The sequence below is a fragment of the Zootoca vivipara genome, chromosome 15, assembly GCF_965207765.1.
Source record: "Zootoca vivipara chromosome 15, rZooViv2.hap1.1, whole genome shotgun sequence".
In the NCBI taxonomy this organism is placed as follows: domain Eukaryota; kingdom Metazoa; phylum Chordata; class Lepidosauria; order Squamata; family Lacertidae; genus Zootoca; species Zootoca vivipara.
In genome coordinates this window covers 31,605,003-31,627,189 of record NC_142598.1, presented here as the reverse complement: position 1 = coordinate 31,627,189, position 22,187 = coordinate 31,605,003, and the positions used below count along the sequence as shown (strand labels likewise).

At 43.9% G+C, this 22,187-nt stretch overlaps 2 protein-coding genes across 27 annotated transcripts in view; both read right to left on the bottom strand.

Annotated features, from left to right (window-relative positions):
* Positions 1–15,259, bottom strand: part of MPDZ (multiple PDZ domain crumbs cell polarity complex component) — a 116,759-nt gene extending 101,500 nt beyond the window's left edge. For 21 of the 26 annotated variants that reach the window (XM_088658982.1, XM_088658986.1, XM_088658990.1 and 18 more), the window contains exons 1-2: positions 14,875–15,259; positions 866–950 (exon numbers count right to left, since the gene is read on the bottom strand). In XM_088658982.1, the coding sequence (XP_088515108.1) occupies positions 866–881 (16 nt within the window). In that variant the 5' untranslated portion in view covers positions 882–950; positions 14,875–15,259. Of the gene's footprint in view, positions 1–865; positions 951–10,532; positions 10,658–11,475; positions 11,583–14,460; positions 14,516–14,874 lie in introns of those variants that run through there. The other 5 variants (XM_088658985.1, XM_088658984.1, XM_088658994.1 and 2 more) reach the window with 5 other exon arrangements.
* A 5,969-nt stretch (positions 15,260–21,228) lies between these two features.
* On the bottom strand, positions 21,229–21,662 carry LOC118097651 (NADH dehydrogenase [ubiquinone] 1 alpha subcomplex subunit 3-like). Its single transcript, XM_035140743.3, has one exon. It carries the CDS (start codon positions 21,629–21,631, stop codon positions 21,371–21,373), a length of 261 nt encoding a protein of 86 aa, XP_034996634.3. The 5' UTR covers positions 21,632–21,662; the 3' UTR covers positions 21,229–21,370.
* Positions 21,663–22,187: the final 525 nt, after the last annotated feature.

Sequence of the window (22,187 nt, the reverse complement as noted above, 5' to 3'; positions counted from 1 at the left end):
GACCCAGTGAAGATGCCAGGGCACCAGAATGTTGCCTGGCATTTACACCATCCAGAGGTGGATCCCTGGGGATCCTTGGAACTGGATTGTTATCATACACCGATTAATACCATATCCTGTAGAATTCTATCAGTTACAGTATATTTTATCTGCACAATAGGAATGAATTTCAGGGACCAAATTGTAGCTTGTCTTCACTTAACCCACCCCACTGCCATGCTTTAGGCCAGGCATCCCCAAACTTCGGCCCTCCAGATGTTTTGGACTACAATTCCCATCTTCCCCGACCACTGGTCCTGTTAGCTAAGGATCATGGGAGTTGTAGGCCAAAACATCTGGAGGGCCGCAGTTTGGGGATGCCTGCTTTAGGCTGTCAAAGTTCTTAACCTAGTTCAAGGTAGCCAGATGTTTAACAGAGAATCAATCGCAGTCAGTATATCATTTGAAAAATGAGACACTGGAGCTGTCTTGCCCCAAAATGGCAACTAGACATTCCATTTTGGTGAATATAACCTTGTTTTAAGGAGCAATTTGTTTCTAACACTGCTAACAGGGCTGGTCAATAGCTCTGCCTAAGAACTTAGAGAGCTGCTCCTAGTCAAGAGTACTGTACTGTGCAAGATGGACCAATGACCTCACTTGGCATAATACATCTTCATATAGATCTATAAGCATTTCTTGGCAGCAGTCTTAGACATTAATCTCCACCAGGACTTCATCTCAGTGAACTGTGTATCGGTGAACGTTGCATGTATTTCTCCTGAATTTAGATAAACACGAGGAAACACAGTTCACCATACCTCTTAAAAAAGAGAATGAAAAGGGTTTGTTAAGTATCTAAATGTGTTTTGGTATCGTGTCTTACCTATTGTTTCAAACATGGCCTCCACTTGCTTAATTTCTATTTCACCAAACAGCAGTCAGCAGCTCAAGGTCTTCCTACAAGAGAACTGTGGGAGGGAGAAAGATTTTAAACACTAAGCTGTAAAAACAGGAATTTAAAACTACTATGTCAGAACCATACCCCCGCCCCGACTGACTGATCTAACAGAACCTCAATCAATCGCTTCTTATTTCTATAGAACTGTATTAGTTGCAGTCCCAAAAGTGAACAACAAGCTAATTAGCTACCTCATCTCAAATGTTTGCACAGTTGTTGTGTCACTGCAATGCCACAGTGATGTTGTGTTGTAAGAGATTGAACTGGCACCCTGTCCTAAGCAATTTACTAGCACAGGCATACAACAATTGCTTCTTTTTATTTAAATGATAACAAACATTATGCTGTAGTATTCAAAATGCAGGTTCTAAAACCCACTATGCAAACTCCCGCGAAGATATGGAGGAAAAGAGGGGCAGAGAAAGCGGGGTGCTGGAGAAATACGAAGTTGTAGAAGGCAGAAGCAATACAGGTGAAACTCGGAAAATTAGAATATTGTCGAAAAGTGCATTTATTTCAGTAATGCAACTTAAAAGGTGAAACCAATATATGAGATAGATGCATGACATGCAAAGCAAGATATGTCAAGCCTTTATTTGTTGTAATTGTAATTATTTGTCCTTGGCGGGTCAATTATAAACGGAATGGAATTAATGAAATGTAATAGCAATGTTTATTTTTGCATTATTGTAACTATTTGTTTTATTACTGTGGAATTTCCAAAAGAAAGCATTTGTAAAAAATTAAAAGAAAAATAAATAATAATAAGTTGCAATACTGAAATAAATGCACTTTTTGACGATATTCTAATTTTCCGAGTTTCACCTATATGGCTGCTTTTCTATGCTCCCCATAACCACTGGGCAACTTTTTGCTTTGCTCGTTTTTCACCAAAAGAAATAATTCAAGGGAAATTATACACAGCTGCATAGACAACCAGAAAGACAACCAGACACACATAATATAAAGAAAACATCATTACTAATTAAGGCAGGGCAAGTCCCTGGATTTTGCAACTCTGTTACCTACGACACACCATCCCATGTTATTTGACTGAACCTTCAACATTTTGTTAAAAAGGCACGTATCCTGCAATTCCCTCCCAATAGATGTGAAAAATCTTTTTGTGCTTGACCGTATAATTTCCAACCAGAAGCTTCACCACGCTTCATTAAACAGATCCTCTTAATATTTCACAAATCCATTTTCGATAAATACCTCGGTGGAACTATAAGGCTTACAGCGTCAGATTAACAAACATGCGATGCCAAAGATAGAAGGTGCAGTAACAGGCTTTGCCTTGCAGCCCTTACTGCAGCGATGGCTTTCTCAAGCCTTGCTGGAATTAACACTGATAACCAGGTACCACATGTTCATTAGGTAGGCTGGACTTCACAGGGAAGCAACATCCCATTGGGATGGAAGAGAGGAAGCCTTTTGTGTGTGAGTGCCACGTTATCAATTTTACAGAGGCCAGCGAATGGCAAAAGGAACAGATTTATAAGCTGATCGCCCACACAAAAAGGAATGAACTACCGGTATTCAGGCATTCACACTGAGATGCAAATTGCCTTACACATACAGTCATACTTCCTTACCTGAGCCTCCGTTATCAAATGAGAGGATGAAATTAGATATTAAGTGAGGTGTCCCTAGGATTCTTCTAGAGTTACACAATACTAGGGAAGTGTGTGTATATTAAGCATCTGTGATCACACCGTGCAAGCACAAAACTTGGCATCTGGTCATCCAGCAAGTTTCTGCTGCCTTTGGTTGTTTTGTTTTAGAGGAAGCCTAGCCCTTCAGCTACAGAAATAAGTGATGGTGAGCTAAATAGCTGGAGCCAGACAAATGACTGTGCACATCTTCTAAAGTTCAAAGGTAGAACTGTTCTAGAAGGCACACAGGTGCTCCAGAACAGAACTTCAGAGAATGAGCAAAACTGCACAGGGAGGGAGGAAATTGGCCAAAATCACCTCTTCCTTCCATTCAGGGGAACGTTCTGTGAACAGACCTCCGCTCACTCGTTTCTGGACCCAACCCACTGTAAATAAATTAAATCCACTGCAAGTAACACTCTGTGTGCCTATTTCCCTAGCTCGGGCTGTCCTCTTTTTGGCTCTTAAAAGATATGACAACCCTACTCTAAACACAACTGAAATCTCAGAAGTTTTCTGCAGCCTCCTTTTTTCATTCTCACTCCCACGCAGTTTGAATCACATTTTAGAAACCTTTCTCTGTATGAGTATTTGCATCAGGATGTGGAGACACATTAAGATGTGCATACTATTTAAAGCATACTTTAGTTATGCTCCACCCACACTCAGAGGAGCATTCCCATCTGTGGCTTCAGCTGATGATACTCAAGAGGAAACTTGTTTAGACATATACCGTAGGTCCCCTTGCTGCATCAGGTTAAATTAATAAAACAACAACTGTTTTACATCTAAAGTTAAGGCACATGTGTCATAGGAATTTTAAGGTCTTAGATATATAATAAATGTTCATAAGTGTACCAAGCAAACACGTACATGAATGTATAGGTCACATGTCTAAGAGGACAGTCTTGAAACCACTTTGACTCCTAAAACTGACCAAATGTTTCTCTGCAAGGAGGGAGGGGGTGAGGGAACCTTCCCATTGTCTCAGGAAATTAAGTAATTACCACCTCAAAGGAATGGCGGACTACCAGGAAAGGCAATCAGATAAGGCATTATCATATAACCTGGCAGACAAGAGATAAACAAGGCACTCAGATCTCTGTTGTAGAACACCCCTTCTGTGACGTATGTATGATGTATGGAGGGGTGGTCTTGAGCTCCAGGGCAGGGAATTTCAAAATGTCTATATAAGGGCAGTTACAGGTAGGTGGCGCTGTGGGTTAAACCACAGAGTCTAGGGCTTGCTGATCAGAAGGTCGGCGGTTCAAATCCCTGCAACGGGGTGAGCTCCCGTTGCTCGGTCCCAGCTCCTGCCCACCTACATCAAAGTGCAAGTAGATAAATAGGGACTGCTCCGGTGGGACGGTAAATGGCGTTTTCGTGTGCTGCTCTGGTTTGCCAGAAGCAGCTTTGTCATGCTGGCCACATGATCCAGAAGCTGTCTGCGGACAAACGCCGGCTCCCTCGGCCTATAGAGCGAGATGAGCGCCGCAACCCCAGAGTCGGACACGTCTGGACCTGGTGGTCAGGGGCCCCTTTACCTTTACAGGTAGGTAGCCATGTTGGACTACCATAGTCAAAACAAAAATAAAAATAAAAAAATTCCTTCCAGTAGCACCTTAGCGTCCAACTAAGTTTGTTCTTGGTCGAAACAAAATAAAATAAAAAAATTCTTCCAGTAGCACCTTAGAGACCAACAAAGTTTGTAATTGGTATGAGCTTTCGTGTGCATGCACACTTCTTCAGATACCGAAGATGCATGCACACGAAAGCTCATACCAAGAACAAACTTAGTTGGTCTCTTAAGGTGCTACTGGAAGGATTTTTTTAATTTTTTATTTTATATAAGGGCAGGCACACCTTTGTTCTAGGACCAGTCCTCCTCCAAACTCCTGCGTGTGAGGGGAGTACCCTGTTGGTTATTAAACAGCTTTAATGAAGATCAGGCTTACTAGCTGCTTTGCTTCTCAATATTCTCTGGTTGGCCTCTGTTATGGAGAACCTACAAAAGACTCTTGTGTACCCCATAAGGGAATAATAAGGGCAGGTTTTGTTTATAACACATGCAAGAATATGACCTATTCTCAAACTGTGATGCATAATAACCATGAAATATGGTTGCTACTTTACCTGTTCAATACTGTAACTATTGTTCCCCGCACAACCATGGGGCACTATTTTTCGTGACGACATGTTCTTTAAACACACACAAGATTCTGCACACATGCACACAATATTTTGCTCATGACTAGCATTTTTGAGCCCATTATCTTGTTTCTCAACAAGCAACGCAACTTGGTCAATGATCTTATCAAAGCTGGGAGAGGTTAAAGCAATGCAGAGCAAATGCAGTGATAAGCCAAAGTTTATCACAGTTAATGGATAAATGAATTGCCTCAATCAAGTCACTCTATTGGGAACCCAACTGCCTAAAAAGTGGGGGGGGAGTATGATTTGTTTTACTGATTGGTTGTGATGCTAAAGCAAGATATGAACTGTAAAAGTTTTTTTAAAAAAAACTGTTAATGGTAATTAATAAAAGCTGACAAAAGTACTAATAAAAGGTAAAAGACATAATCCCTATTGTTTTATTTCTTATTTTATCAATACTTGTAGAACATTCTAATTGTTATAGGAAATATTTTTATTACTGTAAATGATTTATTGTAAACTCAAATTATACAGCCATTTTATTCCTACTTTTATATGCACTTTGAAAAAGTACACCAGAATGTGACAAGTGCAGTATTTATATAAGGAATATATTTATCAATGCATTTAACTGATCTGCATCTGGGGAATCTGCTTAAACATATATCCACAAATACACAATTAAACTATGACATAAAAGAGTTCATACAATTACTATAAACCTATCAAAACCAGTAAAATGCTATTTAAGATGTGAAAATTCAGAAGGAAATTTCTGAAGGGCAAAAATTGGTCATTTCCCCAATCAAATATAAAAGGCATAGGAAAAAGGGTAAAAGCCTTGTAAAATTATTCAGTAGGTAAAGCTAAGCAAAACAAAAGAAGTGTCTACCGTACATGGATTCCCTTGGTTAGTAACAGAAAAATCCATTGGGGTTTATTCATTAAATAGCCACTGATATTTAATATTCTGATATTTTGTATATTCCATCTCATATTTTGTTTGGTGCACTTTTTCTGCTACGGTATCTGTGAGATCAACCGCACAACTGGCTTGTTGTACTGGATTTTTCACCCATATTCTCTGTTTAAAAATGATGCCCACAAGTGTCTATCCCAGGGGTCAACAAACTTTTTCAGAGGGGGGCCGGGTCCACTGTCCCTCAGATCTTGTGGGGAGCCGGACTCATAGCTGTCAAGTCCTCCCTTTTTTAAAGGGAAATTCCATTACGCTGAATAGGCTTCCTCGCGAGAAAAGGGAAAACTTGACAGCTATGCCCGTACTGTATTATTTTGGGGAGGGAGATGATCAAATTCCTATGCCCCACAAATAACCCAAAGATGCATTTTAAATAAAAGGACACATTCTACTCATGTAAAAACACACTGATTCCTGGAACGTCCGCGGGCCAGATTTAGAAGGCGATTGGGCCGCATCTGGCCCCCGGGCCTTAGTTTGCCTACCCATGGTCTAACCCATAATGTCAGAAATGTTTTAGGAGGGCATGGCACTCTCACTTCAGATCATGCATCTGAATAAGATTCAAGAACACATATCATCCAATCCAACCTACTGATTCAGCGCATTTGACAATATCTGGCAAAAAATTCCATGAAGCAAAACATGTCATCAAACAGCAAAGGCAGGAGTGAGCAGTCTTGCTCCCGAGTCCTGGTGCAGTCTAGGTATACACACCAATATACTCCTGCACACTATCTAGAAACATAATTGCATTTAAAAAACCAACATTTTTCATTTGCTTTTTTATTGCTCTGTTTGTTTGTTTCTTTATCTGGCTAAATATAAAACAAAATCTGCCACCGAAGTAAAATTTGTAACTAAAGTACTGTATCCTGTTGCTTCTAATTACCTGGCAAATAAAGCTGATCACTTAGGCAAATAAAGCTAATCACTTAATAGCACTGACATAAACTCATATTTGCAGAAATTCATTGCAGCTATTAATAATTGATTGTGCTAGCTTTGTTTCCTAACAGTTAATTTGGGGTTCTGTAATATATGTAAGACTGTCTTTGTTACTGTTCGAAGAAACCATTTCTTTAAATATTGATCATGATTTAACCAGTCAATATCTCCATTCATCTCTGACGGTAGAAAAGAAAGCTGCATATATAAATTTCAGATAAATAAATTCAAAATAAGTGAAGTTATTTTTCTTATACAAACTAATATCCACACAGTGCACTGTTGCTAGAAGCTCTAGGATCAGAAAGCAATAATGAAACATCAAAAGAATTCACATTAAAAATATTTAAGCAGCTGATTTACATAATCCAATTGATTTCATGAATACCATGTTAGAATTCTCATGAATACTCTTGTTAGAAACCCATAAGTATTTGAATTTTATTACAGTACTGCAAGCTGGGCCTGGTCAAACCTAAATCTAAAGATTAAAGTATAGTCTGGGCATTAGAAGATACTAACTACTAAACATTCAGACTAAATCATCATAGAAAAAGTTCATTGCTCTCATGCCTATGGATGTAAAAAAAAAAAAAAAACCTTAGGGATGAGATGAGAGATAAAAGCTATCTATACCAGCGTTCACAGCGGCGCTTTTCTACTTTCCTAAAGCTGATATTGACCTTGGCTGTCCTAATGCAGATTTCTATTTTAACCCAAGACAAGAAGAATGTATTCCAATTCTTTATGGGAAAGCATGTCAATAGAAGGTTCAGGGCACACATTCATCAAATTCAGTGGCAATCAAAGATAAATGTAAATGTCTATTTCTCTGTTAATTATAAAGAGCACAGGTAACAACAGCGATCTAACAAAGCGTAAGTTTCTGTTTTGACACAAAATGGTTTCTTCACTTCATGATTTCATAAAACGCACCAAGGAATAAGTCCTAAACATTTCACTAAAACTAGGCCTCCTTAATTTCAGCCTTCCTTCCTTCCAAACAAAACCCAACTCAAACATACACTTTCCAGCATCATAGCTAAAATGAAAGCACAGCCATATTCCAAGTTTGCTGGAATTTTATAGCAAACCATTTTCATAAAGTGGCTTTCAAAGCAGTTTGCATGCCAGTTATGCTAAAACCCAGAACTTTCCCTCACCATCTACTACCATGGTCAAAAGCACCTGACTTAGAAGGGGAGCCAATTCACACAATCGTTTTGCCACAGGAAACTGCCCCTTTGGCTTGCAAAGACACTGCAGAGCTCAAGCGTAAATCATGCCTAATTCTGTTTAGGATTGGGGCTTGGTATTATGGACAAATAACATCATCCTGATCTTTGCTCATGCAGGAGCTCATGCAGAAAGCTAACATGCTACTAGGAATTTTTGTTCAATACAATACTGAAGGCAGGTCCATCTGTATGTATGTGCTTCTTTAACTTCTAAATGCATGGAGCCTGTCCCTGTACAAGACATACCATCATCGGTCCTTAATCTGGGCTTCTTACAACTCAGTTCTCAGACCTGTTTGCTGGCCCGACAAGTCATTGCAAATGGGTTGCAACGCCCACCCATCTCTGCAACGTGACAAAACATGTCAACTGTAGCAAAGAAGGATTATTATTTTATTATTTTATTATTTATACCCCGCCCATCTGGCTGGGTTTCCCCCGCCACTCTGGCCGGCTTCCAACAAATATCAAAAAACATTAAAATATCACAGATTAAAAACTTCCCTAAACAGGGCTGCCTTTAGGTGTTTTCTAAATGTCAGGTAGTTGTTTATCTCCTTGACCTCCGATAGAAGGGAGTTCCAAAGGGCGGGTGCCACTACCAAGAAGGCCCTCTGCCTGGTTCCCTGTAGCTTTGCTTCTCGCAGTGAGGGAACCGCCAGAAGGCCCTCGGCGCTGGATCTCAGCATCCGGGCTGAACGATGGGGGTGGAGACGCTCCTTCAGGTATATAGGAACGAGGCCGTTTAGGGCTTTAAAGGTCAGCCCCCAGGATAAACAGCCAGATACAAAATGAGTTCAAGTCAACTACAACTGCCTAACTTGCTTATTGAAAAGGCTGCCTACCACCTTCCCTCCGTAGGTTTAGAGTGTAGTTTTGTCATTGGCGAAGAAAATAAGACCACACTAAGATCCATTAATGTGCTGACATTCATTTCAGTGAGTGCACTGAACTGCTTACTGGAGAGGAGACTGCCATAAATAATCAAGCACAGTTCTCCAAAATGTCATGCGAGCCTTTCTTTAAAATGGGTGCTATATTATCAAGAAAATACAAGACATCTTTACAGACAGGGTCATGCTATACAGAACCAAGCCTCTTGTCCTCCTATATGTAAAAACGCTGGAGAAAAAGTCTCTGTACCACCATGCAGTATTTATACTGTACTATAGCTATTTACTAGTCCATAAAAGCCTTTGGAAAAACTAAATTAAGAACCACCAAAAACAAAAAGCATCTACCATTTGAAGTTTGGTTCTAATTGTAGTGCACAAAACACCTACAGAACTGCATAATTACTTGAAGAAAGAATTCACTCATTATTTGCACTCCTGTGAATTATTCTAGATCCACACTTTAAAGATAGCTACATGATCTCCAGAGTGTTAGCTCAGAGATAGTTGGCAAGAAAGAAAGAAAGAAAGAGCTAATGATGACAATAGATAGTGTATCACTTTAACTTAACAGTCACAATGTGATAGAGAGTTAAGTGAACTGAAGCACACTTCAGCTCTGAACTGGGGCTTTGGTGTTTACTGCATTAATTTCAAAAACACTGAAATGGTGTTTTCCATACACTACTTCTAATGAACCCCTCTTGCTTTGGGCAAGCGTTGCTGTATCATGTGTCCAGCAAAATGGGCACACACCACACAAATATTAAGGGCAGTGAGGACTATGTTCATACACCGACTTTGATCAGGACCATTTTACACATTAGTTGTACTTTAACACACGGGATTACTGTATATCAATTCCCTTCCCGTGCAATTGATATGTTGAGCAGCAGCTGGCCTTCGGGCCTTTTCAGGATGAGATGTAAAAGCGACTGGGTGTGCATAACACCTATACTCTGGTTGCTTACTTTGCTCCAGCATATACACAAAGCCAATCTCTTCTATTCCAGGCTAATTCAATGTGGAGTAATGATGAAGTCCTTAACTGTGTGCTCCCAGCAGACTAAAACCCTACCCATTCAAGCACACCAAAAGTGTGAGGATTTTGCATTTCTCTACTTTTTTTCAACCAGTCATTTTAAACACAAGGGGGGTGGGGTGGGAATAAGCCTTGTTAAGCAGCGCCTAGCCAAGGGAAATGAGCCTGAGTTTGTAGCCCAAGCACAACTAACCCTCATTGTTCCGCTCCCAACAAGGGCAAAGGCGGAGTTCTCGGCTCGCTCTAGTTCTCTCCGGCTGCTTTCACAGAGGAGGGCAAAAATGTGAAACCGACAAGCCAGGCTCTCTCCGGCTCAGGATGATGCTCCTTGACATCCTCGCTCCCTGCCCGCTCCACTGCGCATGCAAACGGAGCACATCTCCTCTCCACCCCCCACCCCGGCATCTTCTCCTATCAGCAATTCAAGTCCCATTCCATTTGAACTCCCTGAGTTTGCCTAGCAGGAGAAGAGAGGATGCTCACTACTCCCTGGTGCCCACCCCCACTCCCCACCCACCACCCCAAAAAAGCAAATGCGTTGCTGAAGGAAGGGAAGGCGAACAGGGAGCGTGACCGCAGGAAAGTCCTTGCCAGAGGAAAGGGAGGAGGGAGATGGAGCCCAGGCCAGGCCGAGGAAGGCGCGCTTTTGTGTGCCTCCCCATCCCTCCTCCTCCTCCTACCCGCGCCAGACGCTGCAGCAGAACCAGCCCGCCGCATCCCTTCTGCTCGTCCAGCCGTCGAGGGAAGACCCGGACCGAGACTCGCCCCCTCCCGGCAGATCCCGCTGCTGGAACTGGGCCAGCCCGAGCTGCTCCTGCCCAAGAAGCAACAGGCGGCCTTCGCTCCGCCAGCCGGTCTCCCACCGCCCTCCGCGGACGCAGCGGCGCCACCCCCTTCCCTCCTCCCCCCAGGAAAAAAAGAGGCTGGCCGAGAAGGTGGGTAGCTACCGGGACCACTTTTCGGTCACGGTGCCTCAACTATGGAACCATCTCTCCAAACTTCTAGGGGCCAGGTTTCCTTTTCTCTCCCCCCCCCCAAAAAAACATTTTTTTAAAAAAATTGAGGGTGCCAGACCCCCCAAAAAAACTTAATGGGCATTTGTATTCAGATGCTGTGTGGGATCGGTTATGCAAGCTGGGGCTTACCTGCGCCCCCTCCTCCCAAAATAATATTATAATATTTTGTTCAAGTTGGCACCCCTGCCCTCAAACAGTTTGCCTGGCTGACCTCAGTGTTTTCTTTGAAGCGCCAGGTATTCTTTTTTTTTTAACGGGGTATTAATTGTGCTGCTAATTATGCTCTGCTGCTGCTTTCATCTTCCCGGATTCTTTCACGTTTTGGTTTTATGAGACGCTTCACTACAAGATTTGATCAACAGGCAGAATAGAGATCTGTTTTAGTGGACGAATGCATGCATAGCATTAACTATGCCTGAAGAAGAGGAGGAGGAGGAGTTTGGATTTGATGTGAACACACCCATTATCTGTCCTTAATCTGGGCTTCTTACAACTCTCCCTGGGCAGCAGGACCACTCTGGTGTTCATCCACAGAGCTCCAGTCCTAACTGCTTTCACTTCCCTTCCCACACCGCCAAGAGAGGCCAGCCCTAGAAAACCACATTACCTGCTTAACTTTAGATTCAGCAGTGCCTTGAGCCTGAGCATCAGCTGTTCAATTCCCTTCCACAGAGCTCCTGCTTTGGCTTCTCTCTAGCCAGCCCCCACCAGCCTGCAAGCACAAAAAAATCTAATCCCTTGCCAGCCAGATGGAATTCAAGGCACTCTACTGAGCATGCTCGTGAGTTCTGAGCATGCTCAGTAACATCTGCTGAAGCTCCTGCCCTTACCTGCCCTTGCTGGTGTGATAGCCCACCCTTTGCTATTAGTAGGGATGTGAAGGTAAAGCGGGGGGGGGGGAGAGAGAGAGAGAGAGAAAGTGGAAGAGCGGTGACTGGAGACCAGTCAGCCAATGCAAAAGGGCAGAGGTGTGCCCCGTGCATTTTTTTGGTGGTTTCTGAAGAGGGTAGGTACCACACAGACACACACTTTTTAGGCACAAGAATCATAGCTGCCAAGTTATCCCTTTTTAAAGGGATTTTCCCTTATGCTGAATAGGCTTCCTCGCGAGAAAAGGGAAAACTTGGCAGCTATGACAAGAATAGCGGCTACTGGGTTTTCTCAATTCCCTCCCCCGCACTTCTCTGTGCTCAGTCATAGCCGCTATTTCTTTGAGCTGTTGTAGATTCACAGAAAAGAGATGTATGGACTGTAATTAGTTTGACTATGCTGCCTTGAAAGTATCATTTAAGTGTAATATTTCAGAGAAGTGTGCTGTGCCGTGTGTGTATTTGCAGTCCTGGATGGGCTTGTCTCGAATTGCAGCACCAACACCGAAAGGATTAGAAATTGAAAAATGTAATTTGAATGTTTGATCATGTTAAAATTTCTTCAACAAAATTAAAAAAAAATGTTTTTTTTAAAAACAAAGTGTACAACTGCTTGACCTTCTCGGAACTCGCTTCTCAAAGTGGAAGGCTAAAGACGCCCCTGACTGTACAGTCACTGAACACGGCATGTGAATACTGTACAAATGTACCCCCTAAACTGCTTGTGTATCCAGGTACAGAGATTGTACATGTGTTGAATGTAACATGTGACCACCCATTATCTGTCCTTAATCTGGGCTTCTTACTCAAACCTTTTTGCTGGCCCAACAAGTCAATTGCAATGGGTTGCAATGCCCACCATCTGTGCAATGTGACAAAACATGTCACTGTAGCAAAGCAAGATAAACAGCCAGATACAAAATGAGTTCAAGTCAAATACAAAAGCCTGACTTGCTTGTCAAGTGTAGAGTGTAGTTTTGCAATCTGCAAAGAAAAGAAAACCACACTAAGATCCATTAATATGCTGACATTCATTTCAATGAGTGCACTGAACTGCTTACTGGAGAGGAGACTGCCATAAATAATCAAGCACAGTTCTCCAAAATGTCATGTGGAAATAGGTGCTATATTACCAAGAAAATGCAAGACATCTTTGCAGACAGGGTCATGCTACACAGAACCCACGCCACTTGTCCTCCTATATGTAAGAACACTGGAGAGGAAGTCTCAGTACTGGACTATGGTTATACTGTACTATGGTTATTCACTAGTCAATAAAAGCCTTTGGAAAAACTAAATTAAGAACTGCCACAATCAGAAACAAAAAGCACCTACCATTTGAAGCTTCACTCTCATTGTATTGCACGAAACACATAAAGATCTGCACAATTAGTTGGGGACAGAATTCACCCATTGTATGCAATAATGTAAATCATTCTAGATCCACACTTGTAAAGATAGCCAAATATGTCAATTTATATAAGTAATCCTAGGAAGTGCCTGACACTGCAGTCTGGTAATCTCTGCACAATACCACAGAGATTACAGTGGTTGGGATTTTCAGAAAAGCTAATGATTTAAAATAGATAGTGCACCACTAAAACTCAATAGTTGCAATGCAGCAGAGCACTAAGTGGACTGAAGTGCCCTTAAACTCTGAATTGGAGCTTTGAGGCTTACTAAAGACATGCATTTATTTTGAAAATACAGAAATAGTGCTTTGCATAGACTGCCCCCCCCCCTCTTGCTTTGGGAAAGCGTCGCTGAATCATGTTTCCAGCAGAATGGGCACATCATGATACAAATATTACAAGCAGTGAGGACTATGCTCATACACTGGTTTTGATCAGGAAGATTTGACACATCAGTTATTCCTTAATGCAGAGGAGATGCTATTAATTCCCCCTCAATTATCACCAGCTGATTATCTAGCATTTTCACTACGAGATAAAACGAAGTGGATTTATTAGCACGTGCACGATGTCTGTAATGTTTTGCTCACTTTCATCCTTACCAATAAACTCTTCTATTGCACGCTAATTGTATCTGAAGCAATTATCAACTCCTTATCCCTGGGCTCCCAGCTATTACAACAGGTTAGAAACCTAGCTCTACCTATTAACGTGCACCGAAAGAGCGGGCGATATTCATCTTTTCGCCTACTTCTAACACAACATAAACCTTGTTAAACAACGCCCAGCCCAGATTAAGGCGTAGTTCTCGCCTCCTTTTCTTCCTCTTCAGCTGTTTCCACGGAGGAGGGCGAAAAAGCGAAGCAAGCCAGACCTCCCTCATCTGGGGATGATGATGCTCCTTGGCATCCTCGCCCCCCAGCCCGCTCCACCGCGCATGCAAACGGAGCACATCTACCCCCCCCCCCAACCCACCTCATCAATGCAAGCTCTTTTCCATTTGCAGCGCCGCGGTTTGCCTAATGGGAGGGGAGAGGATGCTCGCTCCCCGGTCCCCCACCCCACCCCCCAAAAAGCAAAGATGTTGCATCTAACCCCGCAGCACGACCAACCCTAAGTGTTTTAGGGAGATCAAGGGAGGGGGGAGAGATCAAAGGGTAGGAACGACAGTTGCCTCAGAAGGCGAGCAGAGTGCGTGACCGCAGGAAACTCCTTGCCAGAGGAAAGGGAGGAGGGAGACGGAGCCCAGGCCTGGACTGGCCGGGGAAGGCGCGCTTTTGTGGGCCTCCCCATCCCTCCTCCTTCTCCTACCCGTGCCAGACGCTGCAGCAGAACCGGCCCGCCGCATCCCTCCTGCTCGTCCAGCCGCCGAGGGAAGACCCGGGCCGAGACCCGCCCTCTCCCCCTCCCCCTCCCGGCAGATCCCGCTGCTGGAACTGGGCCAGCCCGAGCTGCTCCTGCCCAAGAAGCAACAGGCGGCCTTCGCTCCGCCAGCCGGTCTCTCCCCAGCCCCACGCAGGCCAGGCCTGGCCGAGCCCTCCGCGGACGCAGCGGCGCCACCCCCTTCCCTCCTCCCCCCTGGAAAAAGGAGGCTGGCCGCCCGCCCCCACCACCAGCGCCCCCCTCAATGCAGCAGACCGAACCGGGATGCTCCGTTGGGGGGGGGGAGCTTCCCAAAAGACAGGAAAGAGTGAGATCCAAGGAGGGGTTTGCGCAGAGCCTCACAGTTGCAGCAGCAGCAGCAGCAGCCGCGCCGGTGGTCGAGTCGAGTGCGGGTCCCGCGAGGAGCCTGCGCCGCTCCGGCCTGACGAGCTGCCCCTCCGCCTCGCCCCGAGCCCGGCTGGGCCGCGGGTGACCCTCGCCCGCCCGAAGTTCAGCTGAGGGCGTCGCGAGGGGGGGGGGTGCGTCTTTTGTCCGTCTCCGGGGAGGGCGAGTGCCAAGAGAGACCCGCTTTCTCTCTGCCGGGCGAGGCCCCCTCGGCTCCTTTTTCCGCCAAGGAGCGGCCCTCGGAATAACGCGCGTCCGGCCCGTAAATCCGGCCGGGCTCTCCGGACCCGGCTCTCCTAGCTGCTCCCGGCCCGGCAACTATCTCGGCTCCGCCGGAGCGGGCGCTGCTTGCTGGGAAGGAGTCATGACAACAGCAGCAGCAGCAACAGGAGGGGCCGCCAGGTGTCCCGCGAAGCTGGCGGGAGGCCAGATGGTCCTGCGGCTGCTGCCACAGGAGGAAACTCCTAGGGGCTATGGGGTCTTCGCCCCCTCCCCAATTGATGGCACGGTAATTCAAATGGGGTGTGTGCCCTGTCATGTGATTGATTATGCGGGGAGGGGGGCTGATTAACTGATACCCCCCTCGATATTTTATTCATGTTGCCATCCCCATCAGCTACCCTACTTTCTTCTAGTTACAGTTAAATAGCCGTAGTCCAAACAAAAATTTTTTTAAAATCCTTCCAGTAGCACCTTAGAGACCAACTAAGTTTGTCCTTGGCATGAGCTTTCGTGTGCATGCACACTTCTTCAGAAACTTGAAGAAGTTGGTCTCTTAAGGTGTTACCGGAAGGAATTCTTCTGTTTCGACTATGTCAGACCAACACGGCTACCTACCTGTAACTACAACTATGGAAGGCACCACATTGAGCCGCATGAAATGGAAGTCCATCAACCAGGGCAGTCTCGAGCAGGTTGGGCGCTGAGGCGCGGAGATCGCTCCGGCGCCCTCGCAGCGCGCAGCACGGCTTTTGTGCGGCTTCACTGCGCAGCGCCCCGCGCCACCGGGACTATACCTAGACCCGGCCCTGCCATCAACCTCAGCAAGAAACTTGCACAGGTACAGACTGACATCTTCTTTCTGACTAAATGCAAGAACCTGGACATATACCTAAGGGTCTTAGAATTAAGAACCCTCTACAATCCACCTATCCTACTTGAATATGCAAGGAAACTATGCCACATTTTCTCCAAGGAGCTGCTCAAACATCTGATCGAAGCTAATAAAGGAGGAACTCTCTGTACTGGACAACTCTATCAGGAATCACCCAGCCTGGCAAGAGTTCCACAAGGAAAAACAAACCATTTACAGTGGTACCTCTACTTACAAATAACTCTACTTACGAATGGAGCTCCGTCCGCCATCTTGGATGCGGTTTAGATAGGATTTTTTTCTACTTACGAATTTTTAGATAGGGTTTAGATACGATTTTTTTTCTCCCAGTGCATTCCTATGGGATTCAACTTACAATTTTTTTCGACTTAGGAATGTGCATTCGGAACGCATTAAATTCGTAAGTAGAGGTAACACTGTACCTACTTTCTTCGCCACTACTCTGGAAGAAAAAAGCCTGGGGGGAGAGGATAATACAGGACATGATGTTGGGTCTGCCTGCCATATTTTAAGTTGATGTGCAACCAACTTGTTGCAGGCCACCCCAATCTCTGTTTTGTTTTGTATATAATTTCTAATTATTTTCCATTTAATAAAATACATTCACATCATTATCATCCAGTTTACCTCCCTGGCTCTTTAGAACCTATTAGCTTCCTTCCCTCCCGCCTCATGGCTTTCAAAATTAACCTTTATATCATTTCATTTTGTATGTTTTCCAATTCTAATTACACTCATTACAAAATAGCTCAGAATTTAAATAAATATAGAAAGGTATATTTCTATATTTTTCATTGCAAGTCAGCAGACAACCCTACTAGTGATGTTAACTGCTTATAATAATCTTTCAGATATCGTATATACAGGTATTTACTCTAGTCCTTTTGGACTACTTGATCATGCTGGTTTCAGATTTTTCTTGTCAGCTTCGCCAGTTCTGCAAAGTCCATCATCTTCATCTGCCACTCCTCTTTCGTTGGTACTACTTGTTGTCTCCATTTTGGGGCCAAGAGAATTCTTGCCGCATACATAAACAGTCTTTTATCTTCCCTTGGTGTCTCTTCCCCCACTATACCCAATAAAAAGGCTTCTGGTTTTGTTTTGTTTTTAAAGTATTTTTAAACATTTTCTTTCATAGAATCATAGAATCATAGAGTTGGAAGAGACCACAAGGGCCATCCAGTCCAACCCCCTGCCAAGCAGGAAACACCATCAAAGCATTCCTGACAGATGACTGTCAAGCCTCTGCTTAAAGACCTCCAAAGAAGGAGACTCCACCACACTCCTTGGCAGCAAATTCCACTGCCGAACAGCTCTTACTGTCAGGAAGTTCTTCCTAATGTTTAGGTGGAATTTTCTTTCTTGTAGTTTGAATCCGTTGCTCCGTGTCCGCTTCTCTGGAGCAGCAGAAAACAATCTTCCTCCTCTATATGACATCCTTTTATATATTTGAACATGGCTACCGGTATCATATCACCCCTTAACCTTCTCTTCTCCAGGCTAAACATACCCAGCTCCCTAAGCCGTTCCTCATAAGGCATCGTTTCCAGGCCTTTGACCATTTTGGTTGCCCTCTTCTGGACACGTTCCAGCTTGTCAATATCCTCCTTGAACTGTGGTGCCCAGAACTGGACACAGTCCTCCAGGTGAGGTCTGACCAGAGCAGAATACAGTGGTACTATTACTTCCCTTGATCTAGATGCTATACTCCTATTGATGCAGCCCAGAATTGCATTGGCTTTTTTAGCTGCTGCATCACACTGCTGACTCATGTCAAGTTTGTGGTCAACCAAGACTCCTAGATCCTTTTCGCATGTACTGCTCTCAAGACAGGTGTCTCCCATCCTATATTTGTGCCTTTCATTTTTTTTGCCGAAGTGTAGTACTTTACATTTCTCCTTGTTAAAATTCATCTTGTTTGCTTTGGCCCAGTTGTCTAATCTGTTAAGGTCATTCTGAAGTGTGATCCTGTCCTCTGGGGTGTTAGCCACCCCTCCCAATTTGGTGTCATCTGCAAACTTGCTCAGGGTGCCCTCAAGCCCATCATCCAAGTCATTGATAAAGATGTTGAACAAGACTGGGCCCAAGACAGAACCCTGTGGCACCCCACTAGTCACTACTCTCCAGGATGAGGAGGAGCCATTGATGAGCACCCTTTGGGTTCGGTCAGTAAGCCAGTTACAAATCCACTGAATGGTAGCATTTTATATATTTGAACATGGTTCGGTCAGTAAGCCAGTTACAAATCCACTGAATGGTAGCATTGTCTAGCCCACATTTTACCAGCTTCTTTACAAGAATATCATGGGGCACCTTGTCAAAGGCCTTGCTGAAATCAAGATAGGCTACATCCACAGCATTCCCTTCATCTACCAGGCTTGTAATTCTGTCAAACAATGAGATCAGATTAGTCTGACATGACTTATTTTTCAGGAACCCATGCTGACTTTTAGTGATCACAGAGTTTCTTTCTAGGTGCTCACAGACTGTTTGCTTAATGATCTGCTCTAGAATCTTTCCTGGTATTGATGTCAGGCTGACTGGGCGGTAATTGTTTGGGTCCTCTCTTTTCCCCTTTTTGAAAATAGGGACAACATTTGCCCTCCTCCAGTCTGCTGGAACTTCGCCTGTTCTCCAGGAATTTTCAAAGATTATTGCCAGTGGTTCTGAAATCACCTCTGCCAGTTCTTTTAATACTCTTGGATGTAGTTCATCTGGCCCTGGAGACTTGAATACATCTTTAACTCATTGCAGCAGGCCACCCCAATCTCTGAGTGGTGTGAGATTCCAGAGGGTCTGGGTGCCCACCCAGAGTTTGAGTTTCCTTTGGAGTGAGGCAGAAACAGTGGGGTCTTTAAGATATACGGGGTTATTTTTACACATGAATACAATCTGGGGGCGCAGGCACTGGTTCATTCTCACTGGGCACTGAGCTGCCAGGTGCTGCAACTATGACATGGAACAGAGCACAAGAAGTGGTGTGTGTGCCACATTTTGGTGTCAAACGGGCACTGCTTAAATTTGACACCCCAATGTCTGCCACTGATGGAGGGGATCACAGCATTAACACCCCATAGACTAAGCCTTGGATTCACACACACACACACATACACATGGGCTCCCCACTCCTAGCTGACACCACACTATTCTCGACTCTGGCCTTTGTCTTTCTAATTAGCAGGAAGTTAAGCAGCTTGTTGTATTAAGCCATTTCCTTTGTTCCCTTAATGGCCATTTCCTAGGTCATCACCTCACTGGGGAGACTATTCCATGAATGCATTAGAAGGGCCTGGCACACAGCCTACCCTCTTCCAATGTTGTAATATAATATATATTGTTACGAGTTTGGGGGGTGCCAGTCTCCCCTAAATCCATGGACCCAGTAAGTGTTAGAATTTAATTAAGCCTCCTGATCTCTCGGATCCAGCAAGGGTTAAAAGTCAAGGCAGGCTACTTGCCTTATGAGGTAATCACCTGGGAGATGAGCCATTAAGAGAGAACAAAGGAAAAGATGATGGGCCATTAAAAAAGCAAAAGAGAGGGGACTCTGTGCCAGAGGGCAAATGGTTGGGGCACCTCCCCCAGCTCTCAGATAATCAGGAGGACAGAGTTTTGAGGAGAGTTTGCTGTGATGTCATCTAGAGGGAGAAATGTTGAAGGCTGGAAAAGCAGAAGGAGAGCCATGGGTGATTTCTTCTTGAACCCAAGGATGCAGCTGTAGCAGAAAGGCCAGGGAGGTTCGTTTGGTGCCTTCATTATACATCTTTAGGTGCCAGGCTGAAACATTCCTCATCTACCAAGCCTTTGGCTGATTAACATACTACAGCCTTTTAAATGTGTTAATATATATATTGGTGATTATGGTGATGATGGCGATGAAGAACCTCTTGGGGTTAATGCTAATGTTGTGTATATGTGTTAAGGCTCAGGTTGTAGATATGTGTAAATAATAAACCATATTACATAAAGACACCACAGTCTCATTTGTGCCTCATTTTCAAAGGAAATACAGTCCCTGGATCTCACATTGCTCTGAGATCAGGGTGATGTTCAACAAAAGCTTGTTGACTGCATAAACCCCTATACGTACAGTATTATATATTGGGATGGAACCAGAGGAAAGCCTCTGGAAGCCAATCAGAGGCCTTTATTGCTGGTCAGTGCCTTGCTGGTTGGGCCAAGCATTGTCTGCTTTCATGCCTGGCTGGCCGGGGGGGGGGGGCATTTAAAGCCAGCCATGCTGAATGCCCCCAGTGCAGTCGGCAGAAGAAGCAACCACACTTGAGTAGTCAAAGTGCTGTGGGAAAGTGTACTTAAATTTGTCTGGTCAATAGATAAACTTCCATTACAAAATTAGAAATTTGCATTTAAGGGCAGTTCCTTTCAACTCCTGCATAAAGCATCTTCAAGGAATGCTGTTTTGGTAACAGGCTGTTTACTACTGAGAAAAGTTAGAATTCAGAACTTTGTTGTTTGGGAACCATTCCATATTTTGGATTATTGTACTGGCAAGTTCAGCACATTAGTTTCACTTACTGGAGCAGCTATTTTGGCATCGGTGTTGCATAGATTTGCATTTTTAAGAGGTCCCCCCCTTTTTTTATAAAAAAAAAGAACACAGCTTCCTCTGGTACATAACTCCATAACTCTTAATTTTCTACTGGAGGTTACACGTGTGCCTGGGGTAAAAAAAATAAAAATAAAAAATACAACCCTTAAGGTAGAGCCATTTAAAAAAATCATTAAAGGGATGTTAATTATTTATAATTGCAAAACGAAAATAAGTAGAAAGTGCAGGGATATAAAGGATGAATTCTGTATATGTAAACATGATTGTTTCAAACCACAGGCCTTGCCCTTGGCAGAGTGGTGAATCCAAATAAATGACAAAGCCCATTAACATTATCATAGATCATTCAGACACAAAATACCTAAAAGGAATGTCTGGTTTGGCCAGATTAAGGCTACTTTAAAAACAGTTCTGCTTTCCCAAGGTGACCACAGATTTGTCATGCTCCAGTTGCAGACTGCTGGATCCCAAAGATGTTTCTGCTGAAAGAACTCCGGGGTCACAGTCCAGGTGGAACATGTGACTCTGTGAAGCTTAGCAATGCAAAAGTTGTCCCTGCATTCAGAGGATGCACTCACTCTGCACCAACACCGCTTTAAAATTTGGAATGTGAGGCAGATGGTGCTTCTTTTTTTTTTTTGCCTTTAAGTTAGCAAGTTTATTATAGCCTGAAAATGTTACACATGTACACAAAAGAGCAGAGAGCAGTGCAGGCCTGGGTTGCCACTTCAGTGTTGGTTCTCTAGGCAAATTCATCACAAGGGCCTGTCTCAGAAGTTCTTTAGCCATTCAAGACTTGGTCCTTCCTTGTCACAAGGGTGGGAGGGAATATCTGGCATATTGCCATCATCCTGAACTGGAACTGGATATGTATATGGTACAGCCTGGTTTATCATGGTGCTGTATTTTGTTAAGGGACTGACCCACGGTGCCACCAAAGCCATAAAACCAATGCCGAAAGAGAGAACGACAACTGGATCCTTTCCCCATGCATTTTTCAGAAACGGGATAATTTTGCTCAGCGCAGCCATCTTGAAAGGAAAGCGGAGGAGGCCAGGCAGATGGTGCTTAGATGGAAAACAAAACAAAACTGATTAAACCAATGACATAACACAGTGAAGCAAATTCACAGTGGCCTGAATTCTGCGGGTATGGCTGCTTGTTTGCAGAGCAGTGATTGCATGTCTCCGGGCTGTTTGCAACCATAAAGAGTAGCAATAAGACATAATATGAAATCCAAAACAGGATCATACCAACTGCAGAGTCAAACACCAACAGCAAGGAGTAAGATTGGTACAAGGACCTGAAAATCACTAAATGGTTTGCAAATTAAAATACATGGGAACATAGAAAGATGTCAAAAGATCCTGTCTCTGGATAGGACATTCTACAGATGATGTGCTGCCACTGAAAAGACTCTCTCTAGCAGACAACTGTGGGGAATGCACAGAAGGGCCTCAGAATATGGTCTTAGGGTCCAGATGCTGTATGTCTATATGTGAGGAGGTGGTCCTTCAGGAAACCTGGTATCAAGCCATTTAGGGTTTTAAAGACAAACACACCAGAACTTTGAATTCATGTTGTATT